General features: G+C 37.1%; 1 protein-coding gene across 1 annotated transcript in view; it reads right to left on the bottom strand.

The window, feature by feature from the left end:
• The window catches only part of plxna3 (plexin A3), a 153,390-nt gene that overhangs the window by 62,084 nt on the left and 69,002 nt on the right, over positions 1-22,304 (bottom strand). Inside the window, exons 5-8 of the mRNA XM_079638597.1 lie at positions 22,150-22,250; positions 7,899-8,022; positions 6,753-6,909; positions 4,574-4,673 (exon numbers count right to left, since the gene is read on the bottom strand). Of these exons, the coding sequence (XP_079494723.1) occupies positions 4,574-4,673; positions 6,753-6,909; positions 7,899-8,022; positions 22,150-22,250 (482 nt within the window). The remainder of the gene's footprint in view (positions 1-4,573; positions 4,674-6,752; positions 6,910-7,898; positions 8,023-22,149; positions 22,251-22,304) is intronic.

The following is a 22,304-nucleotide window of genomic DNA, read 5'->3' as shown; positions in this document are numbered from 1 at the left end:
AAAATAAAACCATAATTAAAATAATTATACATTTATTTTATAATAATATATGTATATATATATATATATATATATATATATATATATATATATATATATATCAATATATCACTATAAAAATTATTAAAGGAATTCAACTTTTTTACAAATACACATATGTATATTTTTAATGCAAAACATTACTGATTGTCTTGCTTCCAGCACATTCTGACTAATGCTTCCAAGACTATCACGAGACATTTATGCAAAATCAACAAAACATGTTCGCCTAGATAACATTATCTTGGTGACACATCAGCAGGAACCACAACAACACTGAGGAATACATTACAGAAAACCAAACAATATTTGCATGGCATACAAATGTACAAAATCAACAAATGTTCCTTATTGTTAAACCCTGCATCTACTCCCTCAAAACCTATCCAACTCTTCATAAAAACGGCGAGAGAGGACACAGTCGTCCTTTGATATGCACTTCCTGGTAACTTGAGGACACGCATATCTAGGTTGAGCAATAAAACACAAAAGAGTTTCACATGTTTAATGAATGCCCACATTCACATCCAAAACTAACTAGCACTAGAAAGAAACCCTCCCTAACAGCTGCATGGGAAGATGAAACAGAATAAAGTGCTTTGGCTTTATATAAGCCATTTCATAACAAAATATCCTGAAATGCACTGCGCTTCGTCCCCTGCCCCCTCTCTCGCATCACAGGTGGTCATTATCCCACTGGGAAAGACGAGGTTAAGAGGGGGCTGGGGAAGGGTCTTTGGGTCTGGGTGGTCAAAGAATTGTGGGAAATAAAGATGGAGGCAGGAGATTGAGGACGAGTGAGTGCCGTCCACCGGCGTCACACAATTGGCGGGCTAAACGTTCCCACAGGGCTTTTGTGAAAACAGGAAATCTGGCACCGGCTATAGGCCACGCTGGCGTGGTAGCGGGCCTCGCTCGGACGTGGGTTGCCATGGCAACTGCCGAGCCCGGCTCGATGGATCAGCACGGGCGCCTGTACTTGCACACATAAAGACTGGCTCGCAGAGTGTGGGTTTGTGCATCTAATTGTCTATAACACACACAGTACCTGTATATAGAGCACCAAGGTGCAAATTGCAGTCGTCACGTAGCGGCTCCCTCCAGTTGTCATATTTCATCTCCCTTTTGTTTTTCGCTTTCCTTCCTTTGATAAACCAATTCACATTTCCCTCCCGTTTCGATGCAAATCACAACTGGAACGGCCGAAATGGGTTTGGGAAAACAAAGGAGGCGCTAACAATGCGTGATTGTGCTCGCTGACTGGGTTAAGTGATGTAAAGCGGTGGAATGAAAGGAGGAATGGCGGAGGGAAATAAACGAGGGGGTTCAACTTCCTGTCCTCCGGGACGCGACGACACGTCTCCACCCACTGCATTGAGTCCACGGCGACTGAAGTGCAAATGAACAGAAATATATAGAGCGTGGATCGCTCTTAGCCCAAAGTCTGGTTGTGATTGCAGTGTTCGGACTCAACACTCGACTCAAGCGCAGGGCTTGTCAAACTTTTAGACGATCATCCTTGTGTGTGGGACCACCATCCTAAAATTTAAAAGGCAGCTATACATTATGTATAAAGACCTAATTATACTGTGATTTTTTTTTATTATAAATGTCAAATATTAAGTTTGGTTGTGGTTTTTATACTCAATACTGTATTTATTAAATGTATTTATAATTTAAAGCAAAGTTCATTTATGTAATTTTAATCAATTTATTTATTTAGTAAGTACGTTTTATCAAATGTGTTTATGTAATTTTAATTATTAATTTTTTTTTTATATTATATATTTATTACATTTAAAAAAAATCTTCAAATTAATTTATTCATTTAATGTATTATTTAAATCAAGTGTTATTCATTTATTTTACATAAAATTTAAATTAAATGTTATTTTAATGTTTATGTATTTATTTTAATCAAAAATCTTTTTTTCAAATCATTTTTTCAAATTTGTATTTAATATTTTATTTCGTTTATTTTATTTTATTTTAATTATTTTTATTACATTTTATTTATTATTTAAATCAAGTTGTATTTATTTAGTTTTATAAAATGTATTAGTTTCAATTATTTAAATTAAATTGTATTTATCTTAATATTTTTTATGCATTTATTTCAAACTATGTATTTATTTTAATTAATTTAAATGAAATTTATTAACATTTATAGTTAAATATAATTTATAATAATTTATATATTGTTATTTAAACTTATTTTTTATTTGTGTTTATTTTATAAATAAAGGTGACTTGACTAGCCAGAAGCAGAGGGCCGCAAGAACGGAGTTCATATATGACCTGAATCACAGATTGAAATCATTCCAGCAGCAAACAGCTGGACCGCACCGCAATTACACACCAGCGCAAACACCTCTGGAGCAATTACACTCATATACTGACCACAGGCCGAGCTGCAACTCACTCTTTTTTTACTGCCAGTGGGAACGTATTGTGTTATTCTGAGAGAAATGATGATTTCAGCAGGACGTTTGCTGTTTCGGAGAAGTCTACAGATGTTCTTATTTTATTTTTAAACGAGGTTCTCAAAACTATGGAAGCTTGTTTCTGCCACTGAATAAAAAATAAAAAAGGTAATTGCGACTTTTTATCTCACAAGTCTAACTCGCAATTGTGAGTAAAAAAAGTTAGAATTGAGAGAGAAAAAGGCAAAATTATCTTTTACATTTTTTTTTATTCCATGGTGGAAACAAGCTACCATACAACATTCAAACATCCAATAAAAAAAAAACCAAGAGAGGTTGCAAAAGTTAATACAAAAAAGCATTTGTATATTTGCACTAGACTTCCACTATAGTGTTTCTATGACTTCAATGGTCGGTCAGAAGAGAAAAATATGCAAAATTTGCAACCACTTCTTCAGATGTTGTATTAGAAACACCCACACAAGTGACTAGTTTTCTGAAATTGTTTTGCCAAAGTGATATAACGCAAAGTATAGTGTTATAAATGTACATTATTTTCATGCTAATAACTGTGGAAACATGTCACCACAGTCTGTGAATATACTGTATATATATATATAAATTAAACATTCAGAAATATTAGTAAGGAAAAGAAGAGATATTAACGAATACAGCTCGGTGACTTTTTAGAATCTTAAGCATTCTAGATCAAATTTTGCATGTGGTTTTGATTACACGATTACACGAACACACACACAAACACTTCAGGATCCACGAACATCTGTCTAATCCCGCTCAAGCTCTTCATCATGGCACATCTGTGTTGTGTTTGTGTGTATCAGTAAAAATAATTACATTTCAGCCAACATGATTTCACCAAAATGTGACTTATGTAGCCATAAAGAATGCTAATGCACACGTAACACTTTACAAAAAGGTTATATTTATTTATTATAGTTATGAACTATCAATGAACAACTTTTTATAGCTTTTATTGTTTGTTTTGTCAATGCATTTTTTCATTTTAGTTCAAAATGCATTAATGTTATCTTTAACGCTTAATGTTAAAAAGTAGAAATAAAGGTTAACCAAGATTAATAAATGCTGTAAAATACTGTTCATTGTTGTCAGCTCATGTTAACTAGTGTGTTAACTAATATTAAGGTAGGTTTTTTTTTTTAAGTGTTTACCATTTATACATTTATACTACAACCATCATATTACCGACCCAGAGCTTTAAAGTGGACCTATTATGCCCCTTTTCACAAGCCGTAATACAGGTAATACAGGTCTCAGGTGTTCCCAGAATGTGTCTGTGAAGTTTCAACTCAAAATACCACATTTATTATAGATTGTCAAATTTGCCCCTATTTGGGCGTGAGAAAAAACACACCATTAGTGTGTCCCTTTAAATGCAAATGAGCTGCTGCTCCAACCCGCCCCCTTTCCAGAAGAGGGCGGAGCCTTTACAGCTCATGCTTCAGAAGAATGTCACGTATTGGAAATATCCGAAATTGCCAGTAGCAGTGTTCAGCCTTACATGTTAGAACATAGTCGGACAATGATAGATGAGAAGTTACAACTTTTTAGAATGCAACTGGACATTTCTGATTGTGATTGGTCAGTGAATAAATGTATGTAGTTGTTGTGGAGTTAAGTTGAGAGGGGCTTCTTCTCTACTCTTACATAAGAGTAGGTGGAAATCTGGAACCGTGGGTGGATTTTTACCATTTGATAACACACACTGTGGACACAAATCATATTTCAAACACTTTATAAAAGTGAATTTTGCATAATAGGTCCACTTTAACTAATGGGCTCCAGTTTGCTCTCTTTACCAGCATGTTTTCGAGAACTTTCTCTTCACTAAAATTACTTGTATTTTTTTTTTTAAAGTGAATATTTCCAGCAGCTGCGCCGGCTGTTTTAAGAGCAAAGACGTGAGGCTGGATGAAAAGTGCTGAATCAATTGAGGGGGGAAAAAATGGTGAAAATGCTGACAAAGTGGATAACGGCGGCTGTGAAGGAAACCAGTTCAACGACTGCGAATCCAATCACACCCGGCTGGCAGTTTCACACGTCACAAAGACATCTTTGACCGGCACACTTACGATTGCAAGACGCTGCAGTTGTAGAAGACGAAATCGGTGGTGATGAATTTGAGGCCCGTCTCTTTGGACTTCAGAGAGAGCTTCACGACCCGTTTATCGCCTGGAAAAGAATGGAAAGAGACAGTAATGAAGAGTTAGGCGGAGAAAATGCATGAGAAATGAAGTTAGCATGAGAAGGGTCATTTGAACTCGCACTGATGGTCTAATGCGGGCTGAGCAGTGACTGCACCCCGCTCTGCACATATACTCGGTAATGTTCACGTTTCGAATATATTTGATTGCGAGACCATTTATCCACTTCTTCCATCTGTGAGCGAAATGCACTTACGTTTCAAACCCAGCAACCCTTTTGCGTTCCATAATGACTACATCTCTGCCCATCAAATTATACTTGTGGGCCTCACTTCACTATAATTGACATAATATTTCCATTTGCACATGCAATAATTGTTATTAATGGGACTACCAGGCTTCCGGAGTCTAAAAGTTACCATCATGAGATTTGGAATTCTTAGAGTACCTTAAAAACCAGGAAAAATGAAAAGGGGGAAAATTAAGTTAAGACTCAGAGTTTCAGGAGGCTCTGAAGAGATTCGTGTAATTATCAGTCATCAAAAAAAAAAAAAAAAAAAAAAGCAGGGACAAAATGGGAAAAAAACGAAGGAAAAAATTAAATTAAATCAAATTAAATTTTATTTCTAAAGCACAGATTGCTCCACAGCAGCTCTAAAGAGTAGCTTAATAGACTTGGTCAGAGTAGATGTATTTAAAAAATGAAAACGAGGCCGTGGGTGACAGATGTACAGTCCGAAAGACTGAAAATGTGTTTCCACAGACCTCCACAAGCTTGTGAAAATAGAAGGATCTAATGAGATTGTACTGGTTTTTGTTCAAACCAAATGAAATATGTCATAAACATAAATTAAAGCAATAAATGGAAAAAATATATATATATAATATAAAATAAAATGTTTTTGAAAGGCTGCATTTATTTTATCAAAATACAGTAATATTGTGAAATGATTACAATTACAAATAACTTTTTTTCTATTGCAATTTTTTCCTGATTCAAAGCTGAATTTTCCGCATCATTACTGCAGTCTTCATGTCACATGATCCTTCAGAAATCAGTCTAATATGATGATTTGCTGCTCAAGAAACATTTATTATTATCATCATCAATGTTGTGCTGCTTAAAAAAAGTTGTTACATTTTTTTTTTGTACATTACAAAATGTCTTTACGGTCACTTTTTATCAATACCTTGATGAAAAAAATTATTAATTGCTTAAAAAAAAATCTCATTGACTCCAAACCTTTGAACAGTAGTGTATATATTATCAATGAGGCTTTAAATCCAATATCCAGTTTTTACTCAAAATATTTACATGGTGTTAAATAACAAAAAGACAAAAAAAAAAAAAAAGGTGTACCAATGTGCACAAATAAAAAGCAAGTAAACTAATAGGGGCGTTTCTGCCGAGCAGGCAAGGGAGGCAGTGCCTCCACAAAAAATTAGATGAGAAAATCCATATTACAAAAATGAAACAATCTTTTTTTTACTGTCCAATATTCCATTAATTCATTTAATCTGAATAGGTGATATTGGAAAAGAAAAACCGCAGGATGTAAAAAGCAAATCGAGAACAAACACTGGGAGGAACCAAGACTCAGCAGGAGGAGCCCATGCTAAATTATTTACAATATTAGCCATATGATATTATGATATTAAAGAAGCTATTAGTGCTGACAGTATGTCATCAACCAAAAGAGATCAGCTATCTGAGATGGCCAGCTCTGAGGAAATATTCTTTGCTGTTTGGACCTTATCAAGGTAGATTTCACATTTATTTTAACATGCATGATGATGGGTTGTACTTGATGTTGCATTGAAAAATACATATTTTCCCACACACTAAAATGGTGAAAATATGAATTTAGTAAATTAGACGTGGTGTAGGACATTAATGCAACCTTGAATGAATTATGCATCTGTCATTCAGCCTCGTTTTCAGTCAAATGAAACATGGTATTTCAGTAGTTGATGTTGCACCTGAAATGCAGGGCAGGCTTTTTATGATCCAATCAAGTCTCGTCCTACATTATTTCAATTTCCAGTCAAAAACACAATCACATTACGGATGTCAAATGCATTTTGAATGGCACTTCATGTCTCTTACCGTATCCCAGGGTGACATATGGGATGTCCCGCAGGGATGGGGACATGCAGTTGATTTGTCCTTTGTCCAGAACTTCTCCAGGACTTTCTGTTAGCTCCTCAAACACACACGTCACCCCGACTGAGAGGTCCGGGACGTTAGCTACCTTCACACTCAGCTGAAACACAGACACACACAATCTCCTGTCAGATATGCAAGATCACATGACCAGCTTAATTAAAACAGCATTTTGTCACGGTACTGTTAGCATTAACGGAAAAAATGAAAATCCTGCCATCATTCCCTCACACTCATGCCGTTTTAAAGCTGTATTACTTTCTTTTGTTCTGAGAAAAACTTAAGATGAAGACTGAAAAATATGCTAGCTGATAAATAAATAAATAAATAAATAAATCTTAGAGCGTTTTCTCCCCCCATTTAATGAAATAAATCCCTATAAAAACATAATAAAAGTCTTCTGAAGCCATACAATAGATTTGTGTGATCTATCTGTCTATCTGTCTATCTATCTGTCTATCTATCTATCTATCTATCTATCTATCTATCTATCTATCTATCTATCTATCTATCTATCTATCTATCTATCTATCTATCTATCTATCTAACGTCTATCTGTCTATCTAACGTCTATCTGTCTATCTATCTATCTATCTATCTATCTATCGTCTATCTATCGTCTATCTATCGTCTATCTGTCTATCTATCTATCTATCTATCTATCTATCTATCGTCTATCTGTCTATCTATCGTCTATCTGTCTATCTATCTATCTATCTATCTATCTATCTATCTATCTATCTATCTATCTATCTATCTATCTATCTATCGTCTATCTGTCTATCTATCGTCTATCTGTCTATCTATCTATCTCTGTCTGTCTGTCAAATCATATTGATTTAAATAAACTATATTTTATATTTACTATAAATTTACTCATTAAGTCAGGCCCGTTCATAATACATTAATGCCAATGTTATTCTTATACAGTAATCTTTTATTTTTATCAAAGAGTTACAGCAATATACAGTAAAAGCAATACTCGTAAAGGACGCAGAGTGTCCATGATGAAAATGCATTATGAAGACAGTTACGGCGCTACACTGGAGTGATTTTATGCTTCTGGAGTAGCATATAAAATTCAATCACCTGTGTCGGAGCGGAGGTCACGGACATGTTATCGGGAGTGACAGTGATGTCAACACACTGTTTCAGCTCCGTACTGAAGTGAAGCGGCTCGGCCCACTTCTCACAGGCTTCCTTTCTGGAGCACCTGGAAATAAACAAACAAACAAACGGATGAGTAAACTGAAACATCCCGGCCCGCACAATAGCCTGCCGTCGGCGGCGCTCGCTTGATAAGAGGCGTTTGCAGAGCAGCGGCCCGTCTCGTTCAAGCTTCAGTGAGCATGCTTTTCCTTTTCCCTGTCCACTCAGACCAATGCATGTCAAATATACACAGATACCCACAGTCCCAAAAAATGGATCAACACTACAAAATGATTTTGATGCTGCCGATATGGAGCAAAACACAAATGTGTGAATTTGTATCTGTGTGGTTTTGTGTGGTCAGAGCTGCTGTCCATTATTTACACATCATAGTGACAAAAACATGGAGTAAGGAGGTACACAATGGGGTAAAACTTAGTTTGCGGTTGCGAAGCAATGTCGCGACATTATAGAATGAATGCAGCTGCATTAATATAGAATTTAATCACTGCTCATCCAATCAAAATTGAGAGTCAGAACCATACTTTTTATACTGTTTTATATAATAATTTGTTTTAAACAATCTGATCTTTTAGTTCCCAAATAAAAATAAAACAAAATAGCAAATTGCTAAATATTTAATTACCCAACTATAGAGATATTTGAGACATTTTAATTGGAATCACAATAAAAAAAATAACCATATATATTGATATACTCCGTTTCTACAATATAAAATTACAGTAACACATCAAGGTTCGAATCATTAATATTAGCTGATGCATTATATATCAAATTAACAATGTTTGGTAACACTTTACAATAAGGTTCCATTAGTTTATGCATTAACTATGATCAACTAATAAGCAAAACATTTGTTACAGTGTTTATTAATCTTTGTTAACGTTAGTTAATGAAAGTACAACTGTTCATTGTTAGTTAATGTCAGCTCAGGTCTATTAAACAATTTGAACAGGTACAACTTTTAATACATTTTAATAATGTAATAGTAAATGCTGAAATTAACATTACGCTTTTTTTAATGCTTTAGAATAATTTTTCATTGTTAGGGTTAGCAGTTAAATAATATTAACAAATGGAACCTTGTAAAGTGCTACCCAATATTTAAAACAAATATTTATTAATATAGGTTAATGATAATCTCTATTTATAACCTCATAGTTATATTAAAATTATTATTAATACATTATACATATTAAATGCACACATAAAACATAATTACAGTTAATTTCTTAATACATTTGTACGATTATGTCAGCGTATTATGAACAAATGAATTAATGAACAATGGTAAATAAATAAATAATATATAATATGTTAATAATAAAATAAATATTCTATATAAATATTAAATGTAACTTTACACACACACACACACACCACACACACACACAGTATATGTATACATACATACATATATATACATACATATATATATACCCAATAATTTATGTTTGTTCATGATACATTAACATAATTGAAAATGTATTAGAAAAATTATATAAATTAACATTAAACTAGAATAATAAATGCTGTACAAAATGCTGTTCATTGCAAGTTAATTATACCAAATGCATTTGAATAATAATGATTTACCAAAACTACTCTTACAGTGATATAAGATTTTGGTCATTTTTTCCCTGAAAAGTGTAGAGGACACATTAAGGGTATTGATTATCTCCTAAAAGCGAAAGAGACAAGCGCAGTAATTTGTAAGCGTACAAGAGACCGTTCCAGCGACTGCTACGCCTCTGGTGCACACACTCTTCCTATGCGCTCTCATTTGTTTTTGCCGCCGAGCGTCCGTGGGAGTGAGCTGGCCTGGTTTCCTCATAAGTACATCTGCAGGGAAGCTGCCAGATATTGAAACATTCATAAAACTGGCATGTTCGTTAGACGTGTTAAGTGGAGTTAAAAGTCGCCCGTGCTTGTGTTAAACCGCGAAGAGTTATGCTAATGTACACAAAGCCTCGTCATAACCCGACCCAGATCATCTATTATAACAATGTTTGCGCCACCATTCGTGACACGGCGCATTAAAATATGTGATCCTCAACGAAAACCAAGTCATATTTTAGCAACTTCAGCCTTAAACGCGGCTATTGTTGATCACTGTTATATGTCAGCAGCGAGAAGTACAGTATAAGCTGATGATGCATAACGAGGCTCAGTAAATTAAATGCGCTTTAATTTTGAGGCTGCTCCAGAGAGACTCTAATGAAAAAGGCACACGGAGGAGAGATAGAGAACAAGCCTGTAAAAGCTCAGCCGCCCCGGATTGCATCAAACACCTCAAAACAAGACACGTGGAAGCTAAATATTTGCCAAAAGCCCAGGTATCTAATTCATCATGATGTCTAAGATGACATTATTTTCCATCAGCAATAGCAAAAAGCCGCATTTTTACCTCCAGCGCGCCTGTCTGTCTGGGAAATGAAGCAAGCGCAGTCGATACTGACAAAGCCATTATTCACCAGCAATGCACACAGCAGTAATGATTTGTTTTCCCTTAATTATGCCCATATGTCTAAGGAAAGTAAAAAGAAATGCGAGCAGACTTAATTAAAGAGATAGAAAAGGATATCTCTCGGTACATGCACCTTAAAGGCCTTCCTGCCCCTTTTTGCTTTCGCCTCCCCCCCCTCTTTCCTACGCTCGTGAAATGAGTTTTTGTCCAATTAAACTGCACTTGTCTTCTTGGTGAACTGGAACTAATGTGATTTTTGATCCATCGACACCTTTTCCAGGTAGGGTGGACCTAAGGTGGTTCCCAGGACACAAATACCCAGGTGACAACAAAACAACGATCCGTCGGCACGAGACATCCGGAATGTTTCCTTGAAGACCGTATTGATCCCTCTCATGTACAGCAAGCGGAATCTGGGACAGGAACTCAACGATGGCTGTAAATCGCCCATGACAGGGAGCATACAGTGAAACAATGCTCGATGTAAGCAAGCATTCGTTTAGTGGATACTTGTGTTTGATGTGACTTAGGGGACACGGTACAGGGACAAGTGTTTTTGCTCAAGCGCATACTCGGGATTGATCCAGACAGAAGTTTATTCCTAGCCAAGGTATAGATCACCCAAAAAAATTATATTGTTATCATTTAATAATCCTCCGGTTGCTCCAACTTTTTATGATTTCTTTTTATATTTATCTAAGTTTTTCACTTAAAATTGCATTTACACATAACCATATTTAAACTAGAAAATGTGGGAACCAATGAATTTTGATGATATTGACATCAGTGTCAATATGAGAGTTTGAATAGGTGCATGCAGGAATGACATTTCGTATGATTTCATTTTCATTTTACTTAAAATGCACATACGTTTTAAATACTAATACTGTATAAATACTTATTTACATTTACTAACACAAAATAAGATATTATTTACAATATATAAATAAATCTCCGAGCTGCTCTTTTCCATACAATGATAGCACGGAAAAACTCTCCCAAAAAAGCAAGTGGTCCATGTGACCTCAAATCTTCTGAAGTCATAAGAGGTCTGTTGTTTTTCACTGAAAATCTCATTTGCACATGCACATATTTAAACTAGAGGGCATGTGGCATTTTCCGTCATTGACGTCAAGCCTGGCGCAATGCATCCTGACACACAAATCTGAATATGTGCACACATGAATGACATTTCACATTCATTCATTTAGCAAACATATCCAACATGATTCACAGGATTCATTCAGCAACAAGTAAATGCAAATTAAGAGCTATTGAGATCTACGGCTGGTTGTATAAACTGCTTAGACTAGTCTTAAAAGTATCTTTTTTCTGACAGGTCCTAACTTTAATGCAGTTACATAAGAAGGTAGAGCAGTCTCATCTCAATCGGAAAAGAAAGACTGATTGCCTCTTCCAAACTAGTTCTTAAGACAGTCTTAACATAGTGGCTAAGTTTATGCAACTTGCCCCTGGTCTGTTAATCACACAAAGCTATTGTTTTACTTCAAAATGCTTGGAATATATCCCTGAGTCATACGGGCTACTTTAATAGAGCTTTTAAAATGCTTTTCTGTCATTTGTGCTTTTCCTGTATGGAAAACAGCTGCTTGAAGGCTCTTCAAAATACCTGGTACTTCCGCAGAAGAGAGAAAATCATATGGGTTTGCAATGACATGAGGGAGAGTATTTTTGGTTGAACTGAGACTTTAACCTTCATTTCCCTCATCTCTCCATCTGAGCTAGTTCGAGGAGTGGTAGTGCAACTGATTCCATTTGAACCGACTCATTTCCCCCCAGCTGAGATCTCCACTCTCTGAGTACCAGCTTAGCTATTCCAATTTTCGAAGAAATCTATTACGCTTCCCATTATTCGGTGTCCTTCTTATGATGATAATTCCAGGATGTTTTCCACTGGTCTCCCATCATTCCAGTCTAAGTAATATTGCTTTATTATCTCTAAGGTCACACTGAACCCTCTGTAAATGAAGGACTAGGGCAGAAACGGGATGAAAACTCCAGTGGCCTTTCATGATGGAGAACTCCGATAGCGACGCTCTAAGATGACTGGGTGGACAGGTTGTTAAGATCGAGTGAGGGGTGAAAGACGGGGCGAGGAAAAATCGATGAAGTGCATTAATTGATATACGTAAAGGACTAAGTGCTCGGAGAGTCTGGGTCAATTGTCTCTTTGACTTTGATTAGTGAGAGGAACAATAGGAGACCCGTCCACCTGTTCGGGTGAGGGCTTATTGACAAGACAACAGTTTTTCTGGGTGCCTTTCAGGAAGTCTGTCTCGTACACGACCTTTACGGTCCGCAGACATTAGTCATCGGGGATTTAAACAATGTTTTTCTTTCACTTGACTTTCCCCACTTGGTCTCAATCTTTCAGAAGCATGCTGGACTAAAGCAGAAGCACAGACTGAAGTGACGTCACTTTCTACAGTACAAACATCTGATAAACAACCTAAAAAAAACCAAATCATACTGTACATTGTAAATAATGTTATTTTTGAAAATTATATTTAAATTAAAATGTACATAGTAGATAAGTGTTTTGAACCTATAATAGACAAGTACTTCAATAAAATGAACATATAAAACATATTTGAATATTAGCATGTATAAAAATGTTTTAAATGTCACCACGACTCACTCCTCCAAAACACCCTTAAGTGGCTCAATAATATTCAGTTCTGGTGACTATGCAGGCCTCGGGAGATGTTCAACTTCACTTTCATGTTCATAATACCATTCTTGTCACCAGTCTTGCTGTGTGTATTGGTGCATTATCACGCTGATACACGGCACCAGCTTCAGGGTACAATGTTTGAACCATTGGGTGCACATGGTCCTCCAGAATGGTTCGGTAGTCTTTGGCAGTGACGCCCATCAAGCACAGTCGGGAATGCCATGATAATGCAGCCAAAACCATCACCGATCCACCCTGTGCTTCACTCTGGGCAGCAACAGTCCAGATGTTACGCCTCTTTGGGGCTTCTCCACACCATAACTCCCACAGATGTGGGAAAGACAGTGAAAGTGGACTCATCAGAGAGCAAAACATGTTTCACATTGTCCACAGCCCATGATTTGCACTGTTGGCACCAATGAAACCGCCTGGCATTGGCAGAGTGACCAAAGGTTTGGCTATGGCAGCCCTAACATTAATATTGACCCTATGGAGCTCCTGACGAACAGTTTAGGAGGAAACAGGAAAGTTGAGGTGCGCGTTTAATTCTGCAATGAGTTGGGCAACTAGGGTTTTATGCTTTTTTGGATACAATCCGGGTTAGTACCTGCCTGGACATCCCTTTCAGACCCTTTCAGCTTTGTTGCGTCGACAGCTACTCCTGTTGGATTTGGTTTGTCCTACGTGGTGGTGTGCCAACATTACCATGGATACTACAGCTCCTGATACACCACAAAGACTTGCTGTCCTGGTCACAGATGAGCCAGCGAGATGCGCACCAACAATTTGTCCTCTTTTGAACTCTGATACGTCTCCCATTATGTTGTGTAGACTGCAATATTTTATGTACAGCTGTGCTATTGCTCTGCTAAATCAACTTTCACGCTCTCATTTTATTGATGGAAAGTAAAATCAGTGAAGATTGGCCACGCATATATAGACGTGAAGCCTCCAACACTACTGTATATTGGCCAGTGTTTCTGTTTCATTATCCAACCCATGAACATGTATATATGTGTTTGTGTAGAAACATTTGGAAAAACATCTTAAAACCACCGGATTCACATATATTACGGGTCTTGGATGTTGAATGGCATGGTGTTTTTTGCAAGGCAGAAGATGCTCGAAAACATGTTCCAGATGAATGGATGTCTTAATGACATCTGTGTGCTATCAGGCTAGAAGCATCCAGTCCTCGAGCACAATTAGCACAAGTTTCCAGTAGTGTGCTAGCTGTTAATACACCTAGAGCCGTCAGTGAGGTGAACCATTAAATGTGCAATCATAAAAAGACCGAACCATGAATAGAACATTAATGAACACTGAGAGAGACTGTTGAGAGCCGCTAACAGCGTCTACGTATACCTGTGCGCTCTTAACAAACATAGCAACCCAACTAAACCTATGACGGATCCATCACATCAGACGAGTGAATGCGACTAGCCTGGGCGAACAATAATAGGCCTGCCGAAGCTTTTAACCACAGTCCTTTCTACCCGACACGGTACTACTAATTTTCCAGAATCCACAAGAGCCCCTCCGCAGGAACAGTAATACAATACAAACTCCACCAAATGGGGCTGATTTGAATTACACTGCAAATCCATCTTCCAGCTTCCCCTCGTTGCCATGGACACAAACCATTTCCAGAGGTACACTTTGGTGTTTTCCTCCCCCATGCCCCCTTCTTCCACTCTCTCCCTTTGGCTTGGCCATGTCGGTGGCTAGAGGCTAAAGAGCTCTTGGGGAATTGAATACAAAGCCAAGACAACAACGAGAAGAATAAGATGCAGGTCAGAGCCGCCCCCCTTCCCCTCCCGAGCCAAAAAACGAGTATGCATTTGGCAGTGGCTGTTGGTGAAAGCCATCACTCATGGCAACGGTGCGCGGCACGTTTCCCTGAAGAGAGCGGCTACTGGCAAACAAAACGAGGAAGACTCGATGAAAGGCCTCAGAAACATGGGGTTACATATGTGTGTGTGTAACAAAACTGGCCCGCACGCCTTTATAAGCTGTTCGAACTGCCGATGAACCCTGAAATATCAGATCAACTAACTCTAAAATTATCTTTCAAATGAAAATCTATCTATCTATCCATCTATCCATCTATCTATCCATCCATCCATCTATCTATCCATCTATCTATCCATCCATCCATCTATCTATCCATCTATCTATCCATCCATCCATCTATCCATCCATCCATCCATCCATCCATCCATCCATCCATCCATCTATCTATCCATCTATCTATCCATCCATCCATCTATCCATCCATCCATCCATCCATCCATCCATCCATCCATCTATCTATCTATCTATCATCCATCTATCCATCCATCCATCTATCTATCTATCTATCTATCTATCTATCAATCTATCAATCTATCTATCAATCTATCAATCTATCTATCTATCTATCCATCTATATACACAGTATATATCCTTGTTTTTAATAATAATATATAAAAAATATACACATACACACACAAACTATATATATATATATATATATATATATATATATATATATATATATATATATATATATATATATATATATATATATATATATCATTTTACTTACAATACTTAATCATAAGCATACAGGGATAGTGATTATTATTAAGGATAATTAAATATAAATAGTAAATATGAATTAAATATGTATCCTATATAGTTATAGGATATAATTATTCTAATAAATACACTGTGAATTACATTATATTATATAAGAATAATATTTATTATCATTCTGGTACATTTGAGCATGTTTAAAACTTTCAGTTTAAAAATTTCAGGACAAATATCACTCAAACATTCAATGGCACAAGGAGGCACAAAAGCAGGTTTGCTACAAAAAAAAGGTTCATTTTTGTGATAAAAAGGTCAGAAGCTGAACATCTGCTCGACCAGCTTTAATATCACAGTGAAAACATGAGGCTGAGAATTGCATCATTGCAACGGGAGAAATTGAGATACGTGCACATGTCCAAATATTAATTATATGGAGAAGGGTACTGTCTTGTCAACAAAAGAACATAATAACCACTGAACAAAACCACAGGGTGTGCCAGTCATTATTCGGCATTATGTGTGCTGATAAAAGACGATAGATCCACAGGACACCCACTACAAAGGCTATCTGGATTTGCGAAACTGAAATAAACTAACACAAAAGGTTAAGAGCAACCGTTCTAGTAATTATAAATCGTGTTATGGTGAGATGGGAGATATGGGCGTAATTTTTTGAAGGCTCTTCGTGTTGGCTGTCATTGATGCGAGAGAAAGACAATGAAACTGATGCGAATGAAAGAATGGGATAGAAAAAAATTTCTCTCTAAATTTCCAAAGGAACAACAACATATAGTTCAAACCAGATATTGTCAACAAGCCGCACAATTTGAGGTATTATTCATGTCCATAACTCTAAGTATGAGCTACAGTAATAGTTCTAGAATAATAATATACGCTGAGGGGTTTAAAAATGAACCATGACTCGTGACACTCGCTCAAAGATCACCTCTCTGCTTTCCGTGCCGCTGGAGAGGAAGAGCGCACATCAAAATCAGAGAATAAAGCAAAACATGTACAACTCTAGGTCAACCCACAGGCGCGCACACATGTACACGAGGAGCAGTGCATTATGGGATTGTCTGTTCTTCTCACTTCAAACTTTCCTCCTATAAAACAGTGATGTAAAACCATATGTCTGTCTAACCTCATCCATCTGTACACTGACACCAGATCCAATTTCATTCTTCTCAACAGAGTTTCAACCTGATAAAACTGCCTGTAATTGGACATTACAAAGAGAGAAAAATGTCATCAAAATATCTGTGTGTAACTGAAGCAATTTGAGAGAAAAGTTTTAGAGTTTATAGAATTGAATCAAAGGTTCTCACATGTACATTCCTCTATTCAGCGACATTGCAGGACTGTTATTGAATTTGCAGGTGCTGCTGATGCTTTTGATTCACTGAAAAGAATTGGCACAGAGTCATTCATTCTGATTCCTGAACAACTGCCATTTTTAGTGAATCAAACACTGGCTGTTCAATGTGTTCATACGAGAACACACACTAAAAATACACACTATTTTACAAAAATAACTAAATTCATTAAATTTATATATATATGTAATTTAATGTATTTATGTACCGGTATATATATGTATGCTTGCTTTACATGTATGCTTTATTTATGTATATATATATATATATATATATATATATATATAAACTGCTGACATAATATTGTTTAATAATAGATATGGCCAAGTATTTAATTAATTTTTTAATACTTATGGATTGTTCAAATTGTGCCCTAACCTTAAGTATTAAACCTAATGATTGACTCCTCAAATCATTCAGTTTGTTATGGTGGCGAGTTTAAAGGGGCAGGCATCTCTCCATTTCTTCAGAAAAGTACAAATTTAGCTGACTGAATATTACCAATACACAATCTGTTCCAATTCTGGTATTAAAAAGCTACAATAATTACCTAAGAATTAAATGCAATATAACGCAATGGTTTTAATTAACAACAAAGCACTCTGGTGTCTGCGATCTCGAAGAAAGCTCAATTATTTTTGATAGAAACCTTGTTTGTATGACCCTCCATCTCTGTACCGCTAATTATCCTGCTAATGCAGTAGTTCACAATCCATTTATGAGTTATACGTCGTCATTGTTTTAATTTATTATGCTAAAACCGGAACTCACTTTAAAAAAAAAATGTAACCAGTGGGAGTTAAATAATCACCGTGCAACCTGAGTTAATATACTCCAACACTCCAAGCTGTACTTAAATAAAACCGACTCGACAGCCCTGAGCGGCGGAGACACTCGTGTGCCGCGAGTCTCAAGGTCGCCTTTTCACTGTCAAAGCAAAGAGTTTCCATCGAGCCTGCGAAGTCACACCAGTCTGAGAGCCAGAAAGCGTGTGACCTGACAATGTATTGTCAGACTCCTATGTATCATATCTTTTCATTCACACATCCGTCATCAAAGCACGGAGGTGACGAGCTGGCTGAGGTCAAAGGTCAGGCTCTATGGTGCTCAGAAACAGAGTTTGTGCGCGACGAACGCGTCGGCCATTAAATCCGCCGCTTTGCTTGATCTGCTGCTAATTGCACTGCGCAGCGACTGTCACAAGGTCATGTAAAGTCTGGGGATATGCCATTAATATGCAAACAAATGTCATTTTCCAATGGGTGCAGTAAAGGCTTGCACTAATTATTCCATCAATCCCAGATTTACATCTTAATTAAAGATTTGTATCTCAGTGAAGGTATGGGACGGTGGAAAATAGAACGGATGGGAGTTTTTCTCTCTCTCTGACGCGTTAAACTCGACAATGGTCTAGGAAAGGTAGAACAAAGCGCTTGATCACCTCTGGATAACTTTATCTGCGTCGATAGCCGCTGTCAAAAGCATGGAAATGCTACGACTGCAGACTCTGGATCCGATTTTTGTAACAGAACGCGGTAACTGATGGAGTTTGGGTTCCTTGCCACTGTTGCCTTTGGCTTAGATGGGGTTTAAAAGACACATAAGGGCTTTTCACACTTGAAATAGTCAACCCTGGGTCATTGTAAGCCCCGGGTAAACAGAATCCAGGGTTATCTTGCTTCACGTTTCACACTGCTCATAATTTACCAGGGGTTAACAATTAATCCTAGGTATTCATAAGCTGATGTTTCACACTGTACATTATTAAACCCTGATTTACCGAGGTGTCCGTATTTGATATTAAAAGCATCCTCATATTATACATTGTCAACTGTATTACTGCACAGAATTTACATTTTGGGCTATAGACCTTATGTAGCTCCGCCCCTTTTCTGCACCACACTCATTGTGTTCTGTCTTCCGGTTTGTATTTCCACAACATGAAGGTAAGACCTAACGGATTTATGAATGAACTGCTCGTTTTAAAATCTTCTCTGACATTTGTTATGAAATCCACTTCAAACTTTACAATGCTCATGATAACTTCCGTTAACTCTACAATAAGTAAGTCCACTTCACCAGCTAATTACTCTTCGACGGTGATGCCATAGAAATACACAAAGCTACCACAAAAACAGAAGTTCAAAGACAAAACTCTAAAGATGGCTGCCTGCCTATAATGGTAAGGTCTAGGTCTTAAAAAGTAAGGAGGAAACAGTGTCTTCAAAAAAGAGATTCTTCAGCATTACTTCTGTTATTAACTGAGGTTTAAGTGCAGTGTGAAAAGAGCTATAACATTCAGTAATATTATCAATTTGGCTGCACTGACACTGTGAGATGAGAACAAAAGTTGAACTGTATTTAGCTGGATCAATTTTGTTTCATAATTGATGAATTTTGCAACATGGTTATTGAACTGAATCAGCACTGACCTGACTTCAGCTGAATAACAGCATTTTTGTCTTCTGTAGAGCTGCTTTTAGCTAAAATCAACTCGTTTCATAATTAATGAATTTGAGTCGGTTATTGAACTGAACTGAATCAACGCTGAGCTGACTTGAGCTGAACAAGGACACTATTGTCTTCTGTAGAGCTTGGATTTGCATCACTGATTCTGTCATTTTCCTGTTTATCACTCACAATCTGCTTTGAAACTATCCGTTTTGTATAAAGCACGAAGGAATAAAGTTGTCTCGGCTTGACTCTCGCTGTACAGATTTCACAGATGAAAAGAAAATGTTTTTCGTTTTTTTGTCGAATCTTCCAACGACAACCCGTACCTTGAGGCCTCAACGCCCCCGTGGCGCGATCTCGACCTGTCCGCGCACACACACTTATGTCAAAATCTTTCCCTTCTCTTTCCAGCAAACACTCCATAAATTAAAGAGCATGTTCACCGATCACACATGCTCTTTCTCCCCCGGCTCTGACTGAATGCAGCCCACTCTCTGACGGGAGTTCAGCAGAAAGCCCTGATGACAGCAGATAGGAGGTAAGCCAGCAATAGCCAGACACTTCCTGACGGCAGTAACCGGCCCCCATGACCAGCTGCTGCCTGGGGATCAACCGGAGGTAAAACACAGAAATGACGGGAGGGGAAAAAAAGACTAGCGAACATGTGGGAAGGCCTGTCACCTGCCAAGTCCTGCATGAGGTAGTTGAAATGGCAGCCACCAGCGACGCTGCGCTCTGATTGGCTGGCTGGGCTCCAGAATTCCCTGAGGTGTCCTAAAGAGTTCATAAGTGAATCCCGAGCGGAAGGTGATTGAGTACAGACACGTTTGTAATGAACGCATAATGAGTGTCAAAATCCTTTCATGCTGTAATTCTACTTCAAAGACGCACAATTATGTATAGGTGTGATGCACAATATGATTGAATGAGCAATGTTTGGAGCTGCTAAAATACCATACAATTATGGTTTTTAGTCTGTCAGTTGAGGTCATTATTGTTTGCATCTTAAAATACTCAAAAAAAACTTTTGAAATACACAAAATTAGCTTATATACACAGTCATTCTAATGTTTGAGGTCAGTTATATTATTTTTAAGGAAATTACTACTTTTATTTAGGGAATTAAAAGTAACATTTAAAATGTTACAAAATATTTATATTTCAAATAATGGTCTTCTGAAAAAATATTAAGCACAAATGTTTTCAACATTGATAATAAAAAATATTAATTGAGCAGAAATCAGTTGATTGACACTGAAGACCTAAAGAAGTAATGATTCAGAATTCAGCTTCGCATCACAGGAATAAATTACATTTGAAATTATAATCAAATATAAAACAGGTATTTTTAAACTGTAATAATATTTTACAATATTTTTTTTATTTTTTTTTTATCAGCCATTTCAAGCATAAAAGACTTCTTTCAAAAACAGAAAAATCTTGCTGACCCTAAACTTGCATTAAACTACACAGTGTTTTTCTTCTAGGAAATTATGATTATCGTCCAATCAAATGCTCTCTCTCGTATGAGAATGTCAGTCCACAGGAACCGACCAACCAAACAGCAGGAAATCATAGTTCACGGTGGTGACAAAACTAACAGCCTACTGGCTAAAAAAAGGGAAACACACTTCATTATATCAACCCCAAACTTTCTGTTTCAAGAGGAACTATATCAGAAGAACAGAACAGAAAACTGCGTATTAAGCAAATCCACAATCCATCTCTAATTACATTCAGATTTTCTTTAGAAATGTCGGTCACACTTAACATTTGTTAACATTAGTTAATGTATTAATGCTATTAATGTTCATAATAAATGCTATGCCTGATTTACCCCTCCCGACATTCGGAGGAAAGACACGCCGGGGCATCGGTCAGCTCCGAAGTTCAGCCCAGGTTCTCTGGCAATGTGAGGTGTTTACAGATCAAATCTTAAACCTCTCGATCTGCTCACGGACGCATCGGGGCCGCCGTGACAATATCAAACATGTTTGATATTTAGGATTTTAAATGGGGATGATTACGACTATGATTACATCAGTACTTCCACAATAGCCAATGAGAGACAAGTCTACGAACAGACGAAAGTGACAGAACTTTTGAAATGGCGACCGCGAAACATAAGCAGCTGTACGGGCCCGGTGGACAACGGAGATGGAGGAACAGCTGGTCAAATGTGGACACAACACGACTGCCTTTATAACGTCTCCTCATATAATGTCGACAACAAGTTTCTGCGACACAGTATCCATTTTGTTTACATCTGCTTCACCGTGAGATCACGTGACGTGCTAAAGCATGATTATCATGTCACGATTTTCAAATCTTGTAGTGTGTGTGCAGGTTTGAGATTTGAAAGAAGAAAATCTGTGAAGATCCTCCTTATATGCGTGATGCAACAAACTCCTGTAGCCTAAACCCGGCTTAAGACCATGTAAACTAATGAAACCTTACTGTAAAACGTTACCGAAATGTCTCTTAAACATCAAGTAATGCTATAAGTATTTTTATTTATCAAGACACACATATCAAGCATATTTGAGTGCACAGATGAACTGTTGTAGGCTATGTACTGTAACAGGAATGACAATGACTTACTTGTTATGTAGGACACACCAGCCGCAGTGAGGGTCTCCCGAGCCCAGACACGTCCCACAGCTGCTGTACTGAGAACAGCTCTCCACAGGCAGACGACTCACCTGTAACACACCACAAACATTACACACACAGACACAAATCCCTTCAACTCACTG

The sequence above is a fragment of the Phoxinus phoxinus genome (genome assembly GCF_949152265.1).
Source record: "Phoxinus phoxinus genome assembly, chromosome: 15".
NCBI classification, from domain to species: domain Eukaryota; kingdom Metazoa; phylum Chordata; class Actinopteri; order Cypriniformes; family Leuciscidae; genus Phoxinus; species Phoxinus phoxinus.
Note: the sequence above shows the minus strand (reverse complement) of the source record. Positions and strands in the feature narration are given on the sequence as shown.